At 61.9% G+C, this 18,032-nt stretch overlaps 6 protein-coding genes across 6 annotated transcripts; 3 read left to right on the forward strand and 3 right to left on the reverse strand.

Annotated features, from left to right (window-relative positions):
* Window positions 1–384: 384 nt before the first annotated feature.
* Window positions 385–1,644, forward strand: PLICBS_003830 (uncharacterized protein; the record flags this gene model as incomplete). The annotated part of the gene is made up of 2 exons (XM_018323612.2): window positions 385–937; window positions 1,001–1,644. The coding sequence occupies 2 exons, from the start codon at window positions 385–387 to the stop codon at window positions 1,642–1,644; spliced, it is 1,197 nt and encodes a 398-aa protein (XP_018178843.2).
* A 636-nt stretch (window positions 1,645–2,280) lies between these two features.
* On the reverse strand, window positions 2,281–4,765 carry PLICBS_003831 (uncharacterized protein; the record flags this gene model as incomplete). Its single annotated transcript, XM_018323613.1, has 2 exons — window positions 2,281–2,569; window positions 2,625–4,765. The coding sequence occupies 2 exons, from the start codon at window positions 4,763–4,765 to the stop codon at window positions 2,281–2,283; spliced, it is 2,430 nt and encodes an 809-aa protein (XP_018178844.1).
* Window positions 4,766–7,823: 3,058 nt separating this feature from the next.
* Window positions 7,824–9,404, forward strand: PLICBS_003832 (alpha 1,2-mannosyltransferase 2.4.1; the record flags this gene model as incomplete). The annotated part of the gene is made up of 4 exons (XM_018323614.2): window positions 7,824–7,874; window positions 8,016–8,936; window positions 8,987–9,275; window positions 9,337–9,404. The coding sequence occupies 4 exons, from the start codon at window positions 7,824–7,826 to the stop codon at window positions 9,402–9,404; spliced, it is 1,329 nt and encodes a 442-aa protein (XP_018178845.1).
* A 467-nt stretch (window positions 9,405–9,871) lies between these two features.
* PLICBS_003833 (mitochondrial 37S ribosomal protein uS12m) lies at window positions 9,872–10,407 on the reverse strand (the record flags this gene model as incomplete). Its single annotated transcript, XM_018323615.2, has 2 exons — window positions 9,872–9,946; window positions 10,117–10,407. The coding sequence occupies 2 exons, from the start codon at window positions 10,405–10,407 to the stop codon at window positions 9,872–9,874; spliced, it is 366 nt and encodes a 121-aa protein (XP_018178846.2).
* Window positions 10,408–11,379: 972 nt separating this feature from the next.
* On the forward strand, window positions 11,380–12,904 carry PLICBS_003834 (uncharacterized protein; the record flags this gene model as incomplete). Its single annotated transcript, XM_018323616.2, has 3 exons — window positions 11,380–11,498; window positions 11,596–12,786; window positions 12,859–12,904. The coding sequence occupies 3 exons, from the start codon at window positions 11,380–11,382 to the stop codon at window positions 12,902–12,904; spliced, it is 1,356 nt and encodes a 451-aa protein (XP_018178847.2).
* A 493-nt stretch (window positions 12,905–13,397) lies between these two features.
* PLICBS_003835 (serine/threonine kinase) lies at window positions 13,398–17,478 on the reverse strand (the record flags this gene model as incomplete). Its single annotated transcript, XM_018323617.2, has 8 exons — window positions 13,398–13,575; window positions 13,717–13,774; window positions 13,825–14,230; window positions 14,279–14,480; window positions 14,531–15,617; window positions 15,668–16,651; window positions 16,713–16,979; window positions 17,052–17,478. 8 exons carry the CDS (start codon window positions 17,476–17,478, stop codon window positions 13,398–13,400), a joined length of 3,609 nt encoding a protein of 1,202 aa, XP_018178848.2.
* Between the last annotated feature and the right edge of the window lie 554 nt (window positions 17,479–18,032).

The following is an 18,032-nucleotide window of genomic DNA, read 5'->3' on the forward strand; positions in this document are numbered from 1 at the left end:
CACATTCAGTCGCAACAAGACGCACCCGGCTGCTGATGCCTTGAGGTCTTCTTCACGCCATGAGCAGGACGTGCGCCGACGATGCGAATTGCTTTCTATCATTTTGCAGCAAAAGGATTTATCTCCATGCGCGCCTGTTGTGGAAAGCGCGGCACGAGTGCCTTCCCGTCATCACAACTGATAAGATAAGAGCTGCCCGCCGCCATGAAATTTCTCCAGGCGCCCGCCGGGTGCGACTGAACCCCACCTCGTCACCAACCTCGCCCACGTCCGATGCAGCGCCTTTCGTGATTCCGACAAGTTTTTACATCGCTTGTCCCTCGTACGCGGGTGGGTGCGCATCGAGAACATCCAGCCGCCTAAAAACCATCCCAGTCGTGCGCAATGGCCGCAGCCGCAGCGCACAAGGCCGACGAGGCCAAGATGGACCTCGACGGCGTCGACGCCGACGACACCACAACCACCGACTCGGACCCCATCACGGCGTCATACCAAGTCTTCCTCAACCCGGCCCTGCCTCTCGGCCGGCGGCTTCTCGTCCTGCAGCACCCGAACCGCACCGACGACGCACCGCGCCCGCCACCCACAGAGATGCGCGTCAAGGCGCATTCGGGCATGGTCGAGGTCGACATGCCCCTCGACACGGGCGTCGCCTACGACCGCGAGAAGGGTCTCAAGTGGGGGCGCACACTCAACGCCTCCATGGCTACCAAGAACGGCGGCAGCCACGGCCTCGCCGGCGGCTTCGGCTTCGGCGCCGTCCAGCAGCGAGGACCGGGCCGCAAGAAAGGCGATGCTGCCGGCGCCGACGACGACGACCAGTTCCTCGACTGGAACGACGCCGTGAGGCAGGACAAGGTCCTGCGCACGCAAACCCTCGGCGGCCAGTACCCGGACACCAACGAGGTGCAATACATGGTCGGCGTCTTTCAAGCCAGTAAGTGTCTTCCTACCCTTGGATATGACGAGTCCGAGCCTCGCTGACACATTGCGCTCACAGAGGACCTGCATCTCACCCCCGTCTCCTCCCTCGTCCACCTCCGCCCTCAGCTGCATCACATCGACGCCACCACCCAGCAGGAGCGCAACGCCTCCGCCTCTGCCTCCAAAGACGCCGGCGCCGGGGGCGCCTCATCCACAGCCGCGCGCGCCATCCACATGACCATCAAGGCCGCTGGCGACGGCGATGCCGTCACCACCGAGACCATGGCCGACCGCCTGCGCTACGTACAGAGCGAACCCTGGCGCAAGATGCGCTACACCGACGAGAACGAGGAGGCCGCCTGGGAGGTGTACAACGAGAGCCTCTTCCTCACAGCAAAGGGCGGCGACGGCCAGCCCACCGCCGCCGACAAGGGAAAAGATGCCCAAACGCAGCAGTCGCACCTCGAGGACGCGGTGCCCAGGTTCGGCGCCAAGTGGGCCGACAAGCAGCTGCTCGAGGCTGTCAGCGGCATCGTCAAGCCCGACGCCCCGGAGCCGGAGCCGGAGGCCCCCGTCGTCAAGGCGGAGCCCAAGGGCAAGCAGAGCGAACTTGCTCCGAGGGGGAGGGTGACGGGAGGCGGAAGTGCGTCGGCGGCCGCCCCCAGGAGAGGTGGCCGGGCAAAGGCGTCGACGTCCAGGACGACCGTCAACATTGATTGAGCCGCCGGTCAGCCGCGACTGGCAAGCAAAGGATCTACCTGCAATATCTAGCTATAAATTGCCACGTGTGTCTCCTCACGCACGTGCTCTCGCATGGGTCGGCGCAAACGGAGTCACGGAACTGGACAGAGCAGACACATCAGCCATCATCATCGACCACGGGCTAATGAACATCGGGTCGCGGAAAAAAATAGATTCTTTTTTTGATATGAACTCGCAATAGCACTCGCGTGTCACCCTTCACCCGCACACCGGAATCCACGCTCCCTGCGATAAAAACACGACGGCTCCATCCATGCCACGCCACGCCATGCCATGCCCGGGATGCCCCAGAACGCGGCATCTCCTGCCCCCTTTCCGTAGTGTACAGCGGCAACATAACGCGCAAGATTCCCCTCTTGTAGGCCCTTCCCGCCAAATGACCGTAGTGTCGCCCATCCAGTTCAGTACATGGCCCGCCCTCTTTCATCCCGCGCGCAAGCCCTCCTAGAGCACACCCCAGCCCGATATGTCTAGAAATAGCGGCAGCGCCCAGGCGTTAGTCAAGCAGCCTGACATGAAATGAGTAAAAAGAATGTGCACAGCACAGATGGCCGGCACAAGCGGCCGAGTGCGAATACACATGATATCTCGCTTCTACTGGAGAAGCTCGACATCCAGACCGATGGAGCGCATAAACAGGTTGACGCTGCCGAGTCGCTCTGCTGCCATGGCGGGCGGGAGGGTCTTGGATAGCGCCACGGTGTCGAGAACGCGGTCTTTGACGGCCAGCACCAGCCGCGTCTGTTGGTCGTGCGTCGCCGTGACGCCCATTGCGGCCAGAAGCTGCCACACGTACACGTCGACGCCGGCGTTGACGCTGCCGGGGAACATGTACGGCAGCGAAGGCTCGAGCTTGCTGAACAGGATCTCGAATGTTTGATCCCTACAGCTTCGTCAGCATACTTTCGCATCAAAGGGTTGGCTTGTGTACAACACACCACTTCTCCCACTGCTCGGGACTACCCGCGCCCGTCTGCTTCAGCAGCACGGCGCGGCTCAAAATCAAGGTGAGCATGGATACTCCAATCCTGGTCCGGGCGATCAAGTCAATGTTCAGCTTGGTGGCGAGTAGGTTCAAGAGCCCATCCACAATATCCAGTCCGGTATCGTTGAAGTACTGCATCAACGACGGCATGACGGTAGAGATGAACAGCTCAATATTCTCGCGCATCCGCGAGTTGAGATGCTCTCCGTTGTCGACGGCCGCCCCGTCGACAACGTCCAACTGGTCGAGATGGTAGACAATCATTGTCAAGATGGTGGTCCGCTGCTCGAAGCTGAGGTGCGGGAAGATGCGAGGGATGGCCTTCTTGCCCTTGGCGCAAGAAAGGAAGGCGATAAAGGGGTGCGGGACAGTCGCGCCGATGGGCTCGTGGACCTTGAGCTCATTCCACAGCTTGGCGTTGTAGGCGTCGAGGATGGCACTCCACTCCTTATGTTTCTCCTCCAGCTCGGCGTCAGGCTGGCCGGTGAGCGGGGGCGGCAGCAGGCGTACGTGATCCTCAATCTTCATGAGAGTCTCGTAGACCTTCTCGACGTTGCGGAGAATGCTCTTGCGGTCGAGACCGCTCTGCGTAGGCGACTTCTTGCCGTTGCCGGGTCGGGTCGACTCGCTCTCGGTCCGCTTGATGTTGAGGAGCGGCTTTGGCGTCTTGGCGTTGCTGAAGGAGATCTTGCCCAGGCTGCCCGCGATGACAAGCTGCGGGTTCTTGGGCTTGTTCTTGGCCGCCTCCACAGCGCGCTGGACCTGCTGCTCCATGCGCTGGATGTGGTTCTCGGCGGGGCGTCCGTGTCTCCGCATGCCATGGCGGCTGCCCGTCTGGAAGAGGTACGTCTGGGCAAAGTTGCTGAGAGGCTGACTGGGGTTCTGGCGCTGACCAGCACGAATGTGGCTGTAGACCTGGTAGTAGAAGTCTTCGGAGAGGGCATCGCCTCCCTGCTCGACGTTGCCCGTGGCAGACACGAGCTGCTGAAGCTGGATGCGCGTGATAAAGTTCTTGTCCTGGGGAGTCATCAGCCCGTTGTCCTTGGACAGCAGCCAGATCTTGTGGTTGCGCTTGGCCCGCTTCGTCTCTTGGTCCAGGAAGGCAGCCTTCTCGTCCTCCGACATCTGCATCAGCTGCGGGTGCGAGTGAAGGGCTTGCTGGATTCCCTGCAGCGAGCCCTGGGAGCGACTGGGGTGGTGCCCATGGACTCCCATGCGAGCGGCGTCGCCAGACATGCGGTTCGGGTTCTGGAGGATCTGCATAGGCTGGGTGGGAGCTTGCTGACGTTGGGCGTGCTGTGGCTGCGGCGTGGGCAGCTTCTCCGAGCTCGTCGGCGGCTTGGCATGCTGGTTCTGTGGCCGCTGCAGGATGGTGACGGGATGTCCGTGGCCCGGATGAGGCTGGGCGTGTTGCTGCTGCTGGAACTGCTGCTGCGGAGCAGGGTATCCGGCGGCGACAGGCGGGTACGAGGAGGGTTCGGTAAACGACGGCTGCGGCTGGGCGGGCTTAGCTTGGGCGCGCATGGCAGCTTCGACTTCCTCCAGGCTCATGATCTTCCTCCCAACCGAGGGCTGAGGGGCGGGCTGCGCGGCGGGCTGCGCAGCGGCCTTGGAAGGGCCAATTCCCCAGATGCTCTGGTCGACGTGTAGGTCGGGCATCGGCTCGTTGTCGCGATACTTTTCGTAGCCAGATCGGACCGGCCGCTGGGTCTGCAGCTGGCCATAGTAGGACGACGTCTGCATGGCGGGCTGGGCCTGCTGGACGTTGGACCTGGCGACGGGCTGCTGACGATTGTAGCGAACATGTTCCTCCTCGATGGCGTCGGCGACCTTGGCCGTCTGGCCAAAGAAGTCAAAGTCCTTTCCAACCTTGGCAGTGGGGCCGGTGTCGCCGCCAAAAGTATCGTCGTTGAAGACGTCGTCGGTTTCGTCGAGCTGGTCGCCGAGGCCATCGTAAGTATCTTCAAACTCGAGGGCGTCGTCGCCGATGTCGTCGCGGCCGGAGAGGCCAGCAAAGGGATCGTGGGCCTGGGAGAAGCCCGGTGCCGCGGTGTTGTGGCCGCGGCCACTGGTGTCAAAGCCAAAAAATGACATGTTGGAGTGTCGGAGAGCAGAGCCGTGGGGAAAGCTTCAGCAGTACTGCAAAAGAGTCAGCAGATGTCGCGGGAGCAGAGTTGGCGCGGCGAGAAATGGCCCAAGATTGAGCGAGTTTGCGAACTGGAGCAGAGCAGGGAGCCAGCGGCACCCGCGCAACGCACGACAGCGAGGGAGGCAAGGATCGGGTCGCAGGGCCACAGGCCGCCGGCGAGGGTGATGCAGGGCATGGAGCGGCGGCAGGTCGACTCACCACTAGAAGGTTAAGAGAGTCGCGAGAGATGCCAGGTCGCACAAATCTATCATGGTGCCCTTCAGAGGAGCTCTGAAAATACCAAAAAGAGACGAAGCCACCCGGGGCTGGGCGATGCTGCAGCGACTGGGACACTGGCGACGGAGAAATGCAGTTGGCGCGCGGTGTTGAGGTTGACGTGCTGGCGCCGCGGTGATGCGAGTCGGCTGCGGCTTGAGGTGAGAAGGCGCGCAGTGAGGGAGAGGAACTGACGTTGACGATGATCCCCACCTGGTGGTGGTGGTGGTCTTTGGCGGCCACAGGTCTTTTGGCGGCGGCGGCGGCGAGCTGGCAAATTCCGCGTGCGGCACGGCAGCGGGCACCAGCAGCGCCCGGAGCACACCCAACACATGGAGAGCAGGGCACCCAGCGGTCGTTAGTGCACCGGCTCGAGCATCAAGGGAGGTCAAGTCACGTGCAGCCCCCAGACAACGAAGCCCGCACAGGGCAGGTAAATTCTTAGTCAGGGCCCTCATCAATGATTGATGAACGGGCAGTGGCCTTCTGTGGCAGGCGGTGGTCCTGCCCGACCTCCGGAGTAATAAGGTCGCCACGCCAGAGAGCCACCTCTCGGAGTTGACATGATGTTGATTGCACCTCGGGCCTGGGATAATTGCTCCAACGGGAGATGCTGGCGGCTCGTCGCGCTTGATTCAGCAAGCAGCGAGGCGCTCGCCACGCAGGCACGAACTCAAACAAGCGAGAGCGTTACATTATAAGCCAAGGGGGCGACAGCGTGAGTGCACGAGCATGGTCCATGGCCATACCTTGACAGCTGTTCGCTTTGCGCCCGTGAACCCGCCTTCCGGCGAACCGAACCTGGCATCGCTTTGCGGTGCCGTCGCCCCGTTTCCCAACGCTGGCGCATCGGTGGCCGCACAACGTGGGAACCGTCAATGGCTGATAGCTGCGCACACGCAACGGCCACAGCTGAGGTCGGCCGGCGCCAATGACGGGAGCTGTTTGCTCGGAGCTGTTGCTGTGGCTTGGCAGGGGCGTCGACAAGGTGCTGAGGTAGGTTGACTCGACGCTGGGATGGGTGGGCGGACACAAGCCACTGCCTGGTCTTCACTGTACTTGTAACCGCACCCTGGATGGACTGATGGTCCATCGCGGATCGCGTTTCAATGGTGTGCCGTTGGCTGTGATCACCGCCTGGCAGTGCCGCGGCGGGTGTGCCGGCCGCCAGGCCGTCCGTCCCGTCGACGACCCACGACCCAGGGGGTCGCAAGTCGTGAGAGCAACGGGGGACACCACAGACGCAATGGGAAGGCCATGTTGGCGTGTGCGCCACCAATGTCGCAGTTGTACACGTAATGCTTCTGGCGAAACTGGGGGACGGTCGGTCGGTCGGCACTGCAGGCGTCGCTTGGACAGCACGGGCGAGGGAGAGAGCAAGCCAAGCACCTGGTGAGGCAAAGCAAGATCCGAGCGACGCTCCAACGTCGAATCACGGCGACGGGCTCGACTCGGGAGGCCGCGTGCAAGCCGACGTGGAATGGGACGACGGGTTCCAGGCCGCCCACGAGATGGAGGCGCCCGCCCCTACAGGCAGCGGTTGCAGAGACAAGCGCGGATCCGTCGTCTGGATTGGCATTCTGAGATGGCTTGGGATGGATCCTCGACCCCTAAAAATGGTGCCACTAAACAGTAAGGGACAGGGAACCTGCACGCGTCGGTGCTGTCGCCAGGGGGGTGTGTGCCCGTCAGGCCCGCGACCAGCAGGCGTGTTCGTTCGTTACACGCAGGCTTATCGGTCCCGTCGTTGATGGAAACAAGATGCTGTACGAGCAGAGATACCATGTACAGACAATGAATACCTAGCGTCCAGATTGCGCGCAGAGGCAATTTGGAAGTCCTCGTTACAGTCTTGTACGCGCGCAGAACCACGGCCACCCCGAGCCACCATGCCTCGCCAGCGCCCCTTTCCGGCACGGCGCAGGAGGTCGTGCTGCTGCTGCCGCTGCTCTTGCCGACTCGTCACACGAAGTACGGACCGGACTCAATGTCATTGACCAGCTGTGGTCTCCGTACATGCGGCTGGTGCTCGTGCTCGTGCTACGAAGTCTGTGGACAACGCAACCTCATCCAGTCTGTTGCTTGGACATTTCTCCTTGGCTGCCGATACTGTTCCAGGTTAGTAAGTACCTTAGGCACTGAGGTGGTGGCCATTAGGTACTTTTAGGTACGCTTGGCACGTACCTACAACTGGAGGTTGACCTGCACTGCTAGACGGGAGTCGCCCCCCATCACCAGCACACTTCCTCTAAGTACCCGCCCAGCCACCGTCGACTTCTGGCGGGCCCCCCTATACGAGCACCTGCTGAGCTAAATCTTCGACACCTGGAACACCCCAACCTGAAGCGTTGGGCTTTCCATTGTCACCAAGGGGAAAAGACACCGGGGCAGACCTTGCCCGCGAGGAGGAACCTACAGCTGGACCGACCACCAGTGAATTCAGCTGCGCGCCTCCCGTCCCGAGTCCCCGCCCAGCCTCTGCTGGAGACGCTAAGGTACCTGTACGCTACGACCCCGTGGCATCTGCTGAGACCGCGCGACCCGACGCTCACCCCTAATACGAGGGCCGCGTCCATTTCCTTTCCCTCCTGCTGACCTCGTACCTCCCACTCATTCTTCTTCCCTTCCTCTCCCCTTCCTTCGTCATTGTTTGGGTTTTTACTTTCGCTTCCTCCACGACCCGCTTGTCCGCTGTCTGCGCCGCCGCCCTCGCTCGCTGCAATTGCAGACGAGTGATTCACCGTCATGATGGCCGGCGGAAACTCGCGCTATGTGCGCTACATTGCCATCGCGATATTCGTACGTCCCCTTCGCGGCCCCGTCGTCGTTGTCCCAGTTCCCGCTTTTGTCACGATATGCTTTCATGCGCGCCCGCACGCTGCCCCTGCGAGCCCGTCTCGCCTCGACCCTGACTGACGCTGACGACCCTCTGAACCCCAGACCCTTGCCCTCTTTTACTTCGTCTCTAATTCCAAATACGATGCCGCCAGCATCCGCGACGCCATCCCCCACGCCTCCGACAAGACGCCGCCCGCCGCCGAGAAGCCCAAGCCGCAGACGGACTCCAAGTCGCCGCCGCCAGCCACAGACAACAAGGCTGCCGACAAGCCTGTCGAAAAGCCCGCCGATGTGTCCACGACCAAGCGGCCTCCCCCCGCCGGCGACGCCAAGGAATACCCCCTGGCCCTGAGCCCTGAGGACCCCAACTGGGACAATGACCTGACTGGCATCGCCCCCGGCCCGCGTATGAATGCCACCTTCGTCACCCTGGCCCGCAACAGCGACGTCTGGGACATCGCCCGCTCCATCCGCCAGGTCGAGGACCGCTTCAACAAGCGCTACAACTACGACTGGGTGTTCCTCAACGACAAGCCCTTCGACGAGACCTTTAAGAAGGTAACGGCCTCGCTCGTCTCGGGCAAGACGCACTATGGCGAGATCCCCAAGGAGCACTGGTCCTTCCCCGAGTGGATCGACCAGGAAAAGGCCAAGAAGGTGCGCGAGGACATGGCCGAGCGCAAGATCATCTACGGCGACTCCATCAGTTACCGCCACATGTGCCGCTTCGAGTCGGGCTTCTTCTTCCGGCAGCCCCTCATGATGAACTACGACTACTACTGGCGCGTCGAGCCCTCCATCGAGCTCTACTGCGACATCCACTACGACCCCTTCCGCCTCATGCACGAGCAGGGCAAGAAGTACAGCTTCGTCCTCAGCCTCTACGAATACGTCGAGACCATCAAGACCCTCTGGGACAGCACCAAGAAGTTTATGAAGAACCATCCCGAGCACATTGCCGCCGACAACTCGATGGGCTTCCTGAGCGACGACGGCGGCGACACGTACAACCACTGCCACTTTGTGCGTCCCGGCTTCCCCCACAAGCTGATCTATCCGCTGACTGTTTCTAGTGGTCCAACTTTGAGATTGGCAGCCTCAACTGGCTGCGCAGTAAGCAGTACATTGACTTTTTCGAGTCGCTCGACCAGGACGGTGGCTTCTTCTATGAGCGCTGGGGCGACGCCCCCGTGCACTCCATCGCGGCCGGCCTGATGCTCAACAAGAGCGACATCCACTTCTTCAACGACATTGCCTACTGGCACGTGCCCTTTACGCACTGCCCGACGGGCGAGAAGACGCGCCTGGCCCTCCGCTGCCACTGCAACCCCAAGGAGAACTTTGACTGGAAGGGCTACTCTTGTACGCACCCGTTCCCTTTGTATCGAATTGAGCGCAACAGCTGACCGTCTGACCCTCGCAGGCACGTCTCGATTCTTTGACATTAACGGCATGAAGAAGCCCGAGGGCTACGAAAACCAACAGGATTAAGGATGAGGACGCTCAGGCACGTAGATGAGTAGGAAGGGGGCACAGGCAAACCAGCCTGGTGCCACTGTGTGTGTATCAACACGGCCAGCCGGGCATGGCTGCGGACCCGCAGCCGTTGGCTACAAGAGCTCTACACGGCCAGCCACTGGCCACCACGACTTGACACGGGGAAAAGCAAACAAAGCATACGGTTATACTAACGGGATGACGGTCTGACATTGCGGTAAAGGCGGCGTCTGTCTGGGTTCAAGACCACTCGCACAAATTGTTGCGACGGGTGTGGCAATGTACATATAGGCTGTAATTGGACAGCAGCGGCGGTGCCGGCGTGTCTTTTTGTTGATGATCGATGCTCCGTGTGTATTGTTACAGTACGATACAGAAAGATTGACGACTGATGGCCGTCTCGGGATGTTGTCCATCCATGTTTCCGCTGCTCATCTCCATGTTGCGTCTCTAACGCTCGCTCAACCAACGGTTGCCTTTTTGGGTTTCTTGGTGCCGTACTTGCTTCGGCTCGTCGTCCGGTTCGCAACGCCTCCCTGTCAATCCAGTCAGCCACGCTGGCAGGTCTGCAACCGCCCGCACGCCCAAGGCAGCCCTAGCGACGGAGAGCGAGGAAACCAGCACCAGCAGGGAAACCCGCACCAGCCAACAGGGTGAAAGGGGTGGGCAAGGGGAGGGGCACAGAGAGAATAGCAGCAAAACTCACCAGATCGAGAGCCCCGCGAACGAGGTGGTACCGCACGCCGGGGCAGTCCTGGGCACGGCCGCCGCGGACGAGCACGACGCTGTGCTGCTGGATGTTGTGGCCCTCGCCGGGGATGTAGGCGGTGACGACGGCGCCCGAGGAGAGCTTGACACGGGCCGTCTTGCGCTCGCCCGAGTTGGGCTTCTTGGGGCGGACGACACCGACACGCAGGCAGACGCCCTTGAGGGCCGGGCAGCGCGTGTTGGAGAGGGCGGGAGAGACGGCGTGGCGCGCGCGCTTGCCCTTGCGCATGCCGCGGAGGACCTGATTGAGCGTCGCGGGACGGGTGGTCGTCGTCGAGAAGCCGCGGGAAGCTGTGAGTCCCAAGCAGGGGGCTGAAGGCGGCTGCGGCAGGCGGGAGAGGACGGTGGAGGAGGAGGAGGAGGAGAGGCAGGATGGCGAGGGCCGTAATGAGTGCCGTGATGTCGTCGAGAGGGCCCGGCGGGCGGCTGACTGGGAGGAAGACGCAACGGCCCGCCTCGCGGGAGGCGACCAGAGGTGCCGCAGAATGGTGCCGACCATGATGGCGCGCAATTGAAAGTGTCGCCGGCTGGTGGTGGTGATGCTCGCGGTCTACCGACGCTGCTTCCACGACTCCATTGCCAAAATCTCCCCTGCCCAGCTTCCCAGAACGGGCAGGGTCCACCACCGTCAACCGGGCCTCAGCCGGGTCACGTGCATGCGCGACAGCACGGCGAATCCATCCGCCGACTTCCGGGCTTTCCTCCAAGCCTCGGGGGAATGTCACATGCACGCCCCACGGGGGCGGTGAGCCTGACGTCAGCGGATAAACCGCGGGAGGCGGCCGACCGTCCAGGGGCCCCACCGCCCGGCCTGGTTATCCTCGGCACAAACCGCGAAACCGCCCCCGGGTTTGTCGGCGCAAGCGCGACACACCTTTGAGACGGGGCCCCGGCCGGAGGAGGGCGGCTGGCCATGGCATGGTATGGCAGGCGAGCCAGTGAGCCAGCCGCCCCTCCAGGCCGCGGAGCTTCAGACCTGGGCGGCCATCAGTCCCCGAACCCAGTGCCACACCCTGCATGAACGACACCGTCTGTTTTTTCGCTCCTCCCCTCCTCTTCGTCGACTTGATCCCTGACTTATATCCTGCTCGTTGTCCGTCCTTCTCCTCCTCCTCCCTCTCTCTCCCTTGAAGCGTCGGGCAAACCTGTCGGCTGTAGACGACTCCCTCGGCTTACACCTCCCCTCTCTTTCACACACGCAATGTCGTCGTCCTTCACGAGGGTCCTGCGCCCCGCGCTGCGGAGCGGGCGCGGGCTCGCGACGCGGGTTGCGAGCAGCACCAGCAGTGGTGTGGCCAGGCAGGCCCCGCGGGCGAACGTGTAAGTCTCCCTCGTCCTGTCCCTCCCCGTGAGATTGAAACATCTCTTGCAGTTGGCATCATCACATGGGCCACCTGGCTGACAATGGATCTTGCAGCGCCGCCGCCTCCTCCCGTACCCTCTCCACCACCTCGGCCCGCCGCAACGACTCCCCCGTCGACATCACCGACATCCCCCCCACGCCCATCAGCCACCTGTCCGAGGTCGAGGCCGCCATGGCCGAGTCCGTGTCCAAGTTCGCCTCCGAGGTGGTGCTCCCCAAGGCCCGCGACATGGACGAGGCCGAGGCCATGGACCCGGCGCTCGTGGAGCAGCTCTTCGAGCAGGGCCTCATGGGCGTCGAGATCCCCGAGGAGTACGGCGGCGCGGGCATGAACTTCACGTCGGCCATTATCGGCATCGAAGAGCTCGCCCGCGCGGACCCCTCCGTCAGCGTCATGGTCGACGTGCACAACACGCTCTGTAACACCGCCATCATCAAGTATGCCTCCCCGGCCCTCAAGAAGAAGTGGCTGCCCCGCCTCGCCACAAACACCGTCGCCTCCTTCTGCCTGTCCGAGCCCGTCTCCGGCTCCGACGCCTTCGCCCTCGCCACAAAGGCCACCGAGACCGAGTCCAGCTTCAAGATCTCAGGCGGCAAGATGTGGATCACCAACTCGATGGAGGCTGACCTCTTCATCGTCTTCGCCAACCTCGACCCCTCCAAGGGCTACCGCGGCATCACCGCCTTCCTCGTCGAGAAGGGCACCCCGGGCTTCTCCATCGCCAAGAAGGAGAAGAAGCTCGGCATCCGCGCCAGCAGCACCTGCGTTCTCAACTTTGACGACGTCGAGATCCCCAAGGAGAACCTGCTGGGCGAGCGAGGCCAAGGCTACAAGTACGCCATCGGCCTGCTCAACGAGGGCCGCATCGGCATCGCCGCCCAGATGACGGGCCTCGCCCTCGGCGCCTTCGACAACGCCGTCCGCTACGTCTGGAACGACCGCCGCCAGTTTGGTTCCCTCGTGGGCGAGTTCCAGGGCATGCAGCACCAGATCGCCCAGGCCTACACCGAGATTGCCGCCGCCCGCGCCCTCGTCTACAACGCCTCCCGCAAGAAGGAGGCCGGCGAGGACTTTGTCCGCGACGCCGCCATGGCCAAGCTCTACGCAGCCCAGGTCGCCGGCAAGGTCAGCGGCCAGGCCGTCGAGTGGATGGGCGGCATGGGCTTCGTCCGTGAGGGTCTCGCCGAGAAGTTTTTCCGCGACAGCAAGATTGGCGCCATCTACGAGGGCACCAGCAACATCCAGTACGTCCATGCTCCTAACACTCACCCCCTTTTCTTCAAGGCACGCGTGCTGACTGACAACCCTCCTCGCAGGCTCAACACCATCGCCAAGCTCCTGCAAAAGGAGTACACCAACTAAACGGACCTCGGAACGTTGGAGAGGACCAACGTCGGCATCAGGCCAAATCATGTACAAGAATTACATCTAGAATCACCGTCGCATGAATACATTGCTTCTGGGCCCAACTGTACTCTCCCCTTTCTCCGTTCAGGCGTTGCCTGCACAGCACGTTCGTCACCGTTCGTATTAAGATGTATGGTATTCTGCTACCTCGCCTCGCGCTTCATGCAAACCCCACCCCCTTTTCCCGGGCGTCAAGCCCAAGGCGTGTACTTTTCTCCAGCCGCTGCTCTGATATCGAAAGCATTCCACGTAATCAACAATCGTAGCGAGCGAGAATGTTAAAATCCACCTTGCACGACACACCTTCCATGCGTCGCGCCACCGAGCCCCGACCCTTACGCCAGCGTGGGCGGTACGCCGCCTCACCGACCCTTCCTCACTCTCCATTGCCATCGTTGTCAAGCGTCTCGTCGTCGCCTGTGTCGTCGCTGACGTCGCCACAGTCGTCCTACCCGGCCAGCGTGTCACCGTCGTTGGCCTCGTAACCTTCGTCGTCCTCGTCACGCTCGTCGGCCTCGTCATCGTTGGATTCTTCCTCATCTCCGACGTCGGTCACGGTCTCGTCCTCGGACCCAGACCCAGACAAGTCTTCACCCGGTGAAGCCGCATCAACCAGCTCAAACGGGCTACCGCTTTCGAAACAAGGACTTGCGCCACCATCGCCACCCCACGTCGTCTCCGAGTGTGTCTTGTCCGTGGAAAGAAAAGACCACCCGTCAGAACCCGCATGGGCCTCAAGAGAGGCCTCGGCAGACTTCTCCTCCTACTCAAAGTCCGCCGTGTACGAAAAGCCACGGAACTCTTCCTGCATGGCTTGCGACAACACTGTAGGAGGTCAGTAAGGGCTTGGCTTTGGCGTGTGCGTCCCGACTTACCAGATTGCACCGGCGTGAGCACCGGAGTGACGCTCGTGAACTCCGAGTCGAAGTTGCTCGTGTCGGTGGCGTTCTTAATCGTAGGCTTAAATGGCGGCTGAACGCGCTTGTGGTAAATGTCGTCCCAGTTGATGTTCCGGAAGAAGGGCTGGCTCATGACCTCCTGAGCGTCTGTCGGTCCGCTTCCCAACCTCTGATCGGGCTCGCGGGTGAGGAGCTTCTGCAGGATTGACACCGAGTCTCTAGGCATGTGAATCGGATACAGAGGCTCGTCCGCAAGAATTGCGTCGTAGATTTCGTCCTCGTCCTCGCCGCGGAACGGAGATTGCTGCAGGAGCATCTGATATATCAGAACGCCAAAAGCCCACCAGTCCACCGCGCGGCCGTATTTCTTATCCAGCAATATCTAGGCTCGTTAGCTGGGCCCTTTGCACAATTCATGGGCGATACAAACCTCGGGGGCCATGAACTCTGGCGTTCCGCAGAACGTGCTGGTCGTCGAGCCATACCACATGTCTTCCTTGCAGAGACCGTAATCAGCGACCTTGATGTGACCGTCTAGTGTCAACATGATGTTGTCGAGCTTGAGATCACGGTAGATGACACCGTTCTCGTGGAAGTACTTGAGCGCCAGGCAGACCTCGGCCGCGTAGAACCTGCAAATGTCAACATCCCGTCTCAAGAAATCGGAAAGGGGTCTCCGTACTGCGCTCGCTTGGTGCCAAACTGACCGCGCTGGATATGCAGCATCAGGTCACCACCGCTAACGTATTCCATGACAAAGTACACGCGAGTCTCGGTCTGGAAGCAGGCGTGCAGGTTCGTCAAGAAGGGATGCCGCTCCTTGTTCGCGATCAAGAAGACTCGCTTCTCGGACTTGATGCTCTCCACTTCGTCGTTTTCGATGATGAACTCCTTCTTGAGCACTTTGATGGCGTAGAGCCGCCTCGAACGTTTCGTCTCCGCGAGCATGACTTTGCCAAAGTTGCCCTTGCCCAGCACAGCAAGGAAGTTGAAGTGATCCAGGCCAATGCGCTGGCCGGTGCCGGGGTCCGTAGCCAGTGGCAGTGTCTTTCGCTGCCCGGCGACCGCTCCGGCGGCAGGTCTCTGCGCGGGAGGCTCTTGGACCGGGGGCTTCGCGATGGGGGCGGGTGTGGGGTAGGCCTGCTGCGGGGGTTGCTGCTGAATCGGAGACGTCGGCTGTTGTTGCGCCGGTCGGGTTTGCACAGGTGCCTGCCCCCCGTACGGGGCGTTGACGTTGGCATAGTCGGCCGGGTTGTATTTGCGCTGCTGGGGCTGTCCGCCATACTGCCCGTGTCCGTACGCGTCCTCCTGCGTCGGTTGCTGGGCCGGCTGCTCAAAGCCTCCATATCGCCCATAGTCAGACTGCCGCTGCTGTTGCGGGTAGCCGCTGGCCGCGCTAGACATCGCTGCCGACGCCGCGGCAGCCGCGGCCGTGTTTGACGGGATTCGCCCCGGCTGAGCTGGCCGTTGAGGCGACGTCTGGTTGGCATACATGACCTTGGCGGCCTCCGTCGCCTCGGAAGATACGGCGCCGCCATATTGAGACGGGGTCGAACCAGAGTAGGACGGTGTCGAAGAATGCGTCGTGCTCGTGGGGCTCATCTTGCTCGTGCCGGAGCGCAGGGTGCGGTCCGACATGGACGAGGCCTTGGCCTGCCTCTGCTTCTGAATGCGGATGCCTTCCAAAATCTGGTTGGCGACAGCCATGGACATACCACAGAAGTCAGGCACCAGGTGAACGCAATGAGCGTGACACGTGAGGCCACATTCTGCGCACAGTTAGCAAACATGGAGCGAAAAGGGGGGCGTGTGCTCGTACCAGAGCATTTCCTGCAGTTCTTCTTGCCGAACGGCAAGATATAGCCGCAGTGGCAGCACCAATTGGCTGTCATGTTGGAGAAGGGCTGGAACCTGTGGGGGATGCGGTGGTTAATCTTCTCCTCGTCCGGATCCGTCTCGGCGTTGCTCTTGCTGATGCACTTGGTCACAACGCTAGGATAACACTTGGTGTGGCAAGTGTACTTGCAATCCTCGCACTGCATGCCGGCCGAGTACTTGAGGAAATCGCCGCAGAGGGCGCAGCGCATGATGTTGTAAAATTGGTGCTGGACGAACTTGTGTCCGTACATCTCGTGCACCTCCTCTTTCCTCTGACGGACGGCGCCTTTTCGCCCGAGACCCACATCGACGGGGCGTCGGTCCTTGTTATGCTTGACGAAGCTCATCTGAAGCTGGATCTGACCGGTGGGCTCGAGGTTGAACCAGCCGTCGATGGGCCCGACGTTGACCTGAGGTTGTGGGCCCGGGGCGCCGAACTGGCCCCCCTGCTGCGGCTGTTGTCCCTGGCCACCGAAGCCGCCTCCGTGCTGCCCCTGAGTAGGGCTCATAGGGAACTGGGCCGGCGGCGAGCCAGGGTTGTTGCCCATCTGGTCGGCCGAGACCCAGCCGGAAAAGTTCATCTCGGCCTCGATCCTCTTACGGCGCATCTCCTCGACGATGTCGGATATTCTCACCCAGAGAAGGCCAATGGGTATCGGGTGCTCACCGGGCTTGTCGTACACGGTGACTTCGATCTCGTTGGCCTTATCCACGTCGATAGTATGCTGCTCATTATCCCAGCGGTCGGTGCGGGACGCCTTGGTGCGCGCCATGACGGTGTCTTCGACCTTGACGGCGACAAACGTCTCGGGGCCGCGCGCGAAGCGGCCGGTGGCGGCATGGTCGACGCCCTGAACGCCCATGACTCGAATGACGAGTCGTCCGCTCAGGGGCTTTCGCAGGTTAGGCGTGTTTATGGAGTCGTCTGGTCAGTGTCAGTGACGATCCCGCATACCGAGCGAGCGGGGTAGGGGAGCTGTTTTTACCGTCTTGGGCGTCGGCCGAGTCCATGTCAATATGCAGCTCCTCGTATCTCTTCAATGCCTGCTTCAAGAGAACGATCTTCTGCTTGCTCTCGACCCGGCGGCCGGCGGCGTCGGCTTTGCTCTTGCGGTCACCCTCCATGCCGTAGAGCTGCACCATCTTCTCAACACCCTTGAGGTACTGCTCCTCGACGTTGAGCTTGAACTGAATCTGGGACAGCATGAGCTGGATTCGCGGACCGAGGTGCGGTGTGTCGTATTTGATCAGGTCTGCAGAGTAAATGGGTCAGTTAGGCACAGTCCGGTCGCGCTCGGGGTAGAGCCTAGCGAGCAGGAACACACCAAGCTTCGTATAGTTCGGCCGGGCCTTGGGCATGCCAGAGCCAGGCCCTGGGGGCGCGTAGGGATGTCTCGGCGGCATCAGGTCGCCGTGCTGGCCGATCTGGCTGTACTGGGTCGAGCCGGCGCCGTAGGAGCCCTGGTCTCCCCAGGCAGCATTGGGATCCTTGGGCGGCGGCGCGGGTGGCGGACCGCCGTCGTCGGCGAGGGACATGGACCCCATGCCCTGCTGGACCTTGCGTTGCTTGATCGCCTCGAGGCGCTCCTTGAAGAACTTGATGTTGCGCTCATTGTCGCGCAGCTCGCTATCGATGCGGGAACGGTGGCTTTCGTTGATGGGAAGGTTACGCATGCTGATGGCGGCCGTCATGAGCGCTTCCTCGCGGTCGATCTTGGCCTGGATACTGCGGATGGCCTCATCGTCATTCATGATGGGCAGGCGTGCGGCGCGATGCGTTCGCGCGGGACGAGTCGTTGGGCGGGCGGGGGACCGAGGGGCGGCTCAGGATCCAAATGACTGCGGAGCAACGCCGAGAGAGGGGTTCTGCCGCAGCGGGCGGATAACAGCTAGGATGGACAGGCGCGTGGCCGTGTTCCAAAAAGAAGAAGAAGAGAGGGAGGAAAAGAGAGAGCGCCCCTCGAAGGTGGTAAAGTCCTGGGAGAGAGGCGTCGAGGGGGCGAGGGCGGGAGGGAGAAAGGAAGCGGGTGCGCGCGTTCCTGTAGAGAGGGTGTGGTGGTGGTGTGGGAGGTGGTGGTGGTGGTGAGGTTTTGTGTTTTGGGGGGGCGATTGATGGAGGCGGAGGGAAGCAATGGGCGGCGGCAGCGAATGTCGTCAGTGATTGCTCAATACCAGAGGTATGGGTGACGGCCGGGTGGGAGGGTGGGGGTGGGCTGGGCTGGCGCCGCCGCGGGCCAGGTGCTGGGCACCTAGGGCAGGGCCCGGGGCCGTCGAGGACCGCCCAGGCGCCTCCAGCTGTCAACAGC

The sequence above is a fragment of the Purpureocillium lilacinum genome (genome assembly GCF_023168085.1).
Source record: "Purpureocillium lilacinum CBS 284.36 DNA, scaffold_2, whole genome shotgun sequence".
NCBI lineage: Eukaryota > Fungi > Ascomycota > Sordariomycetes > Hypocreales > Ophiocordycipitaceae > Purpureocillium > Purpureocillium lilacinum.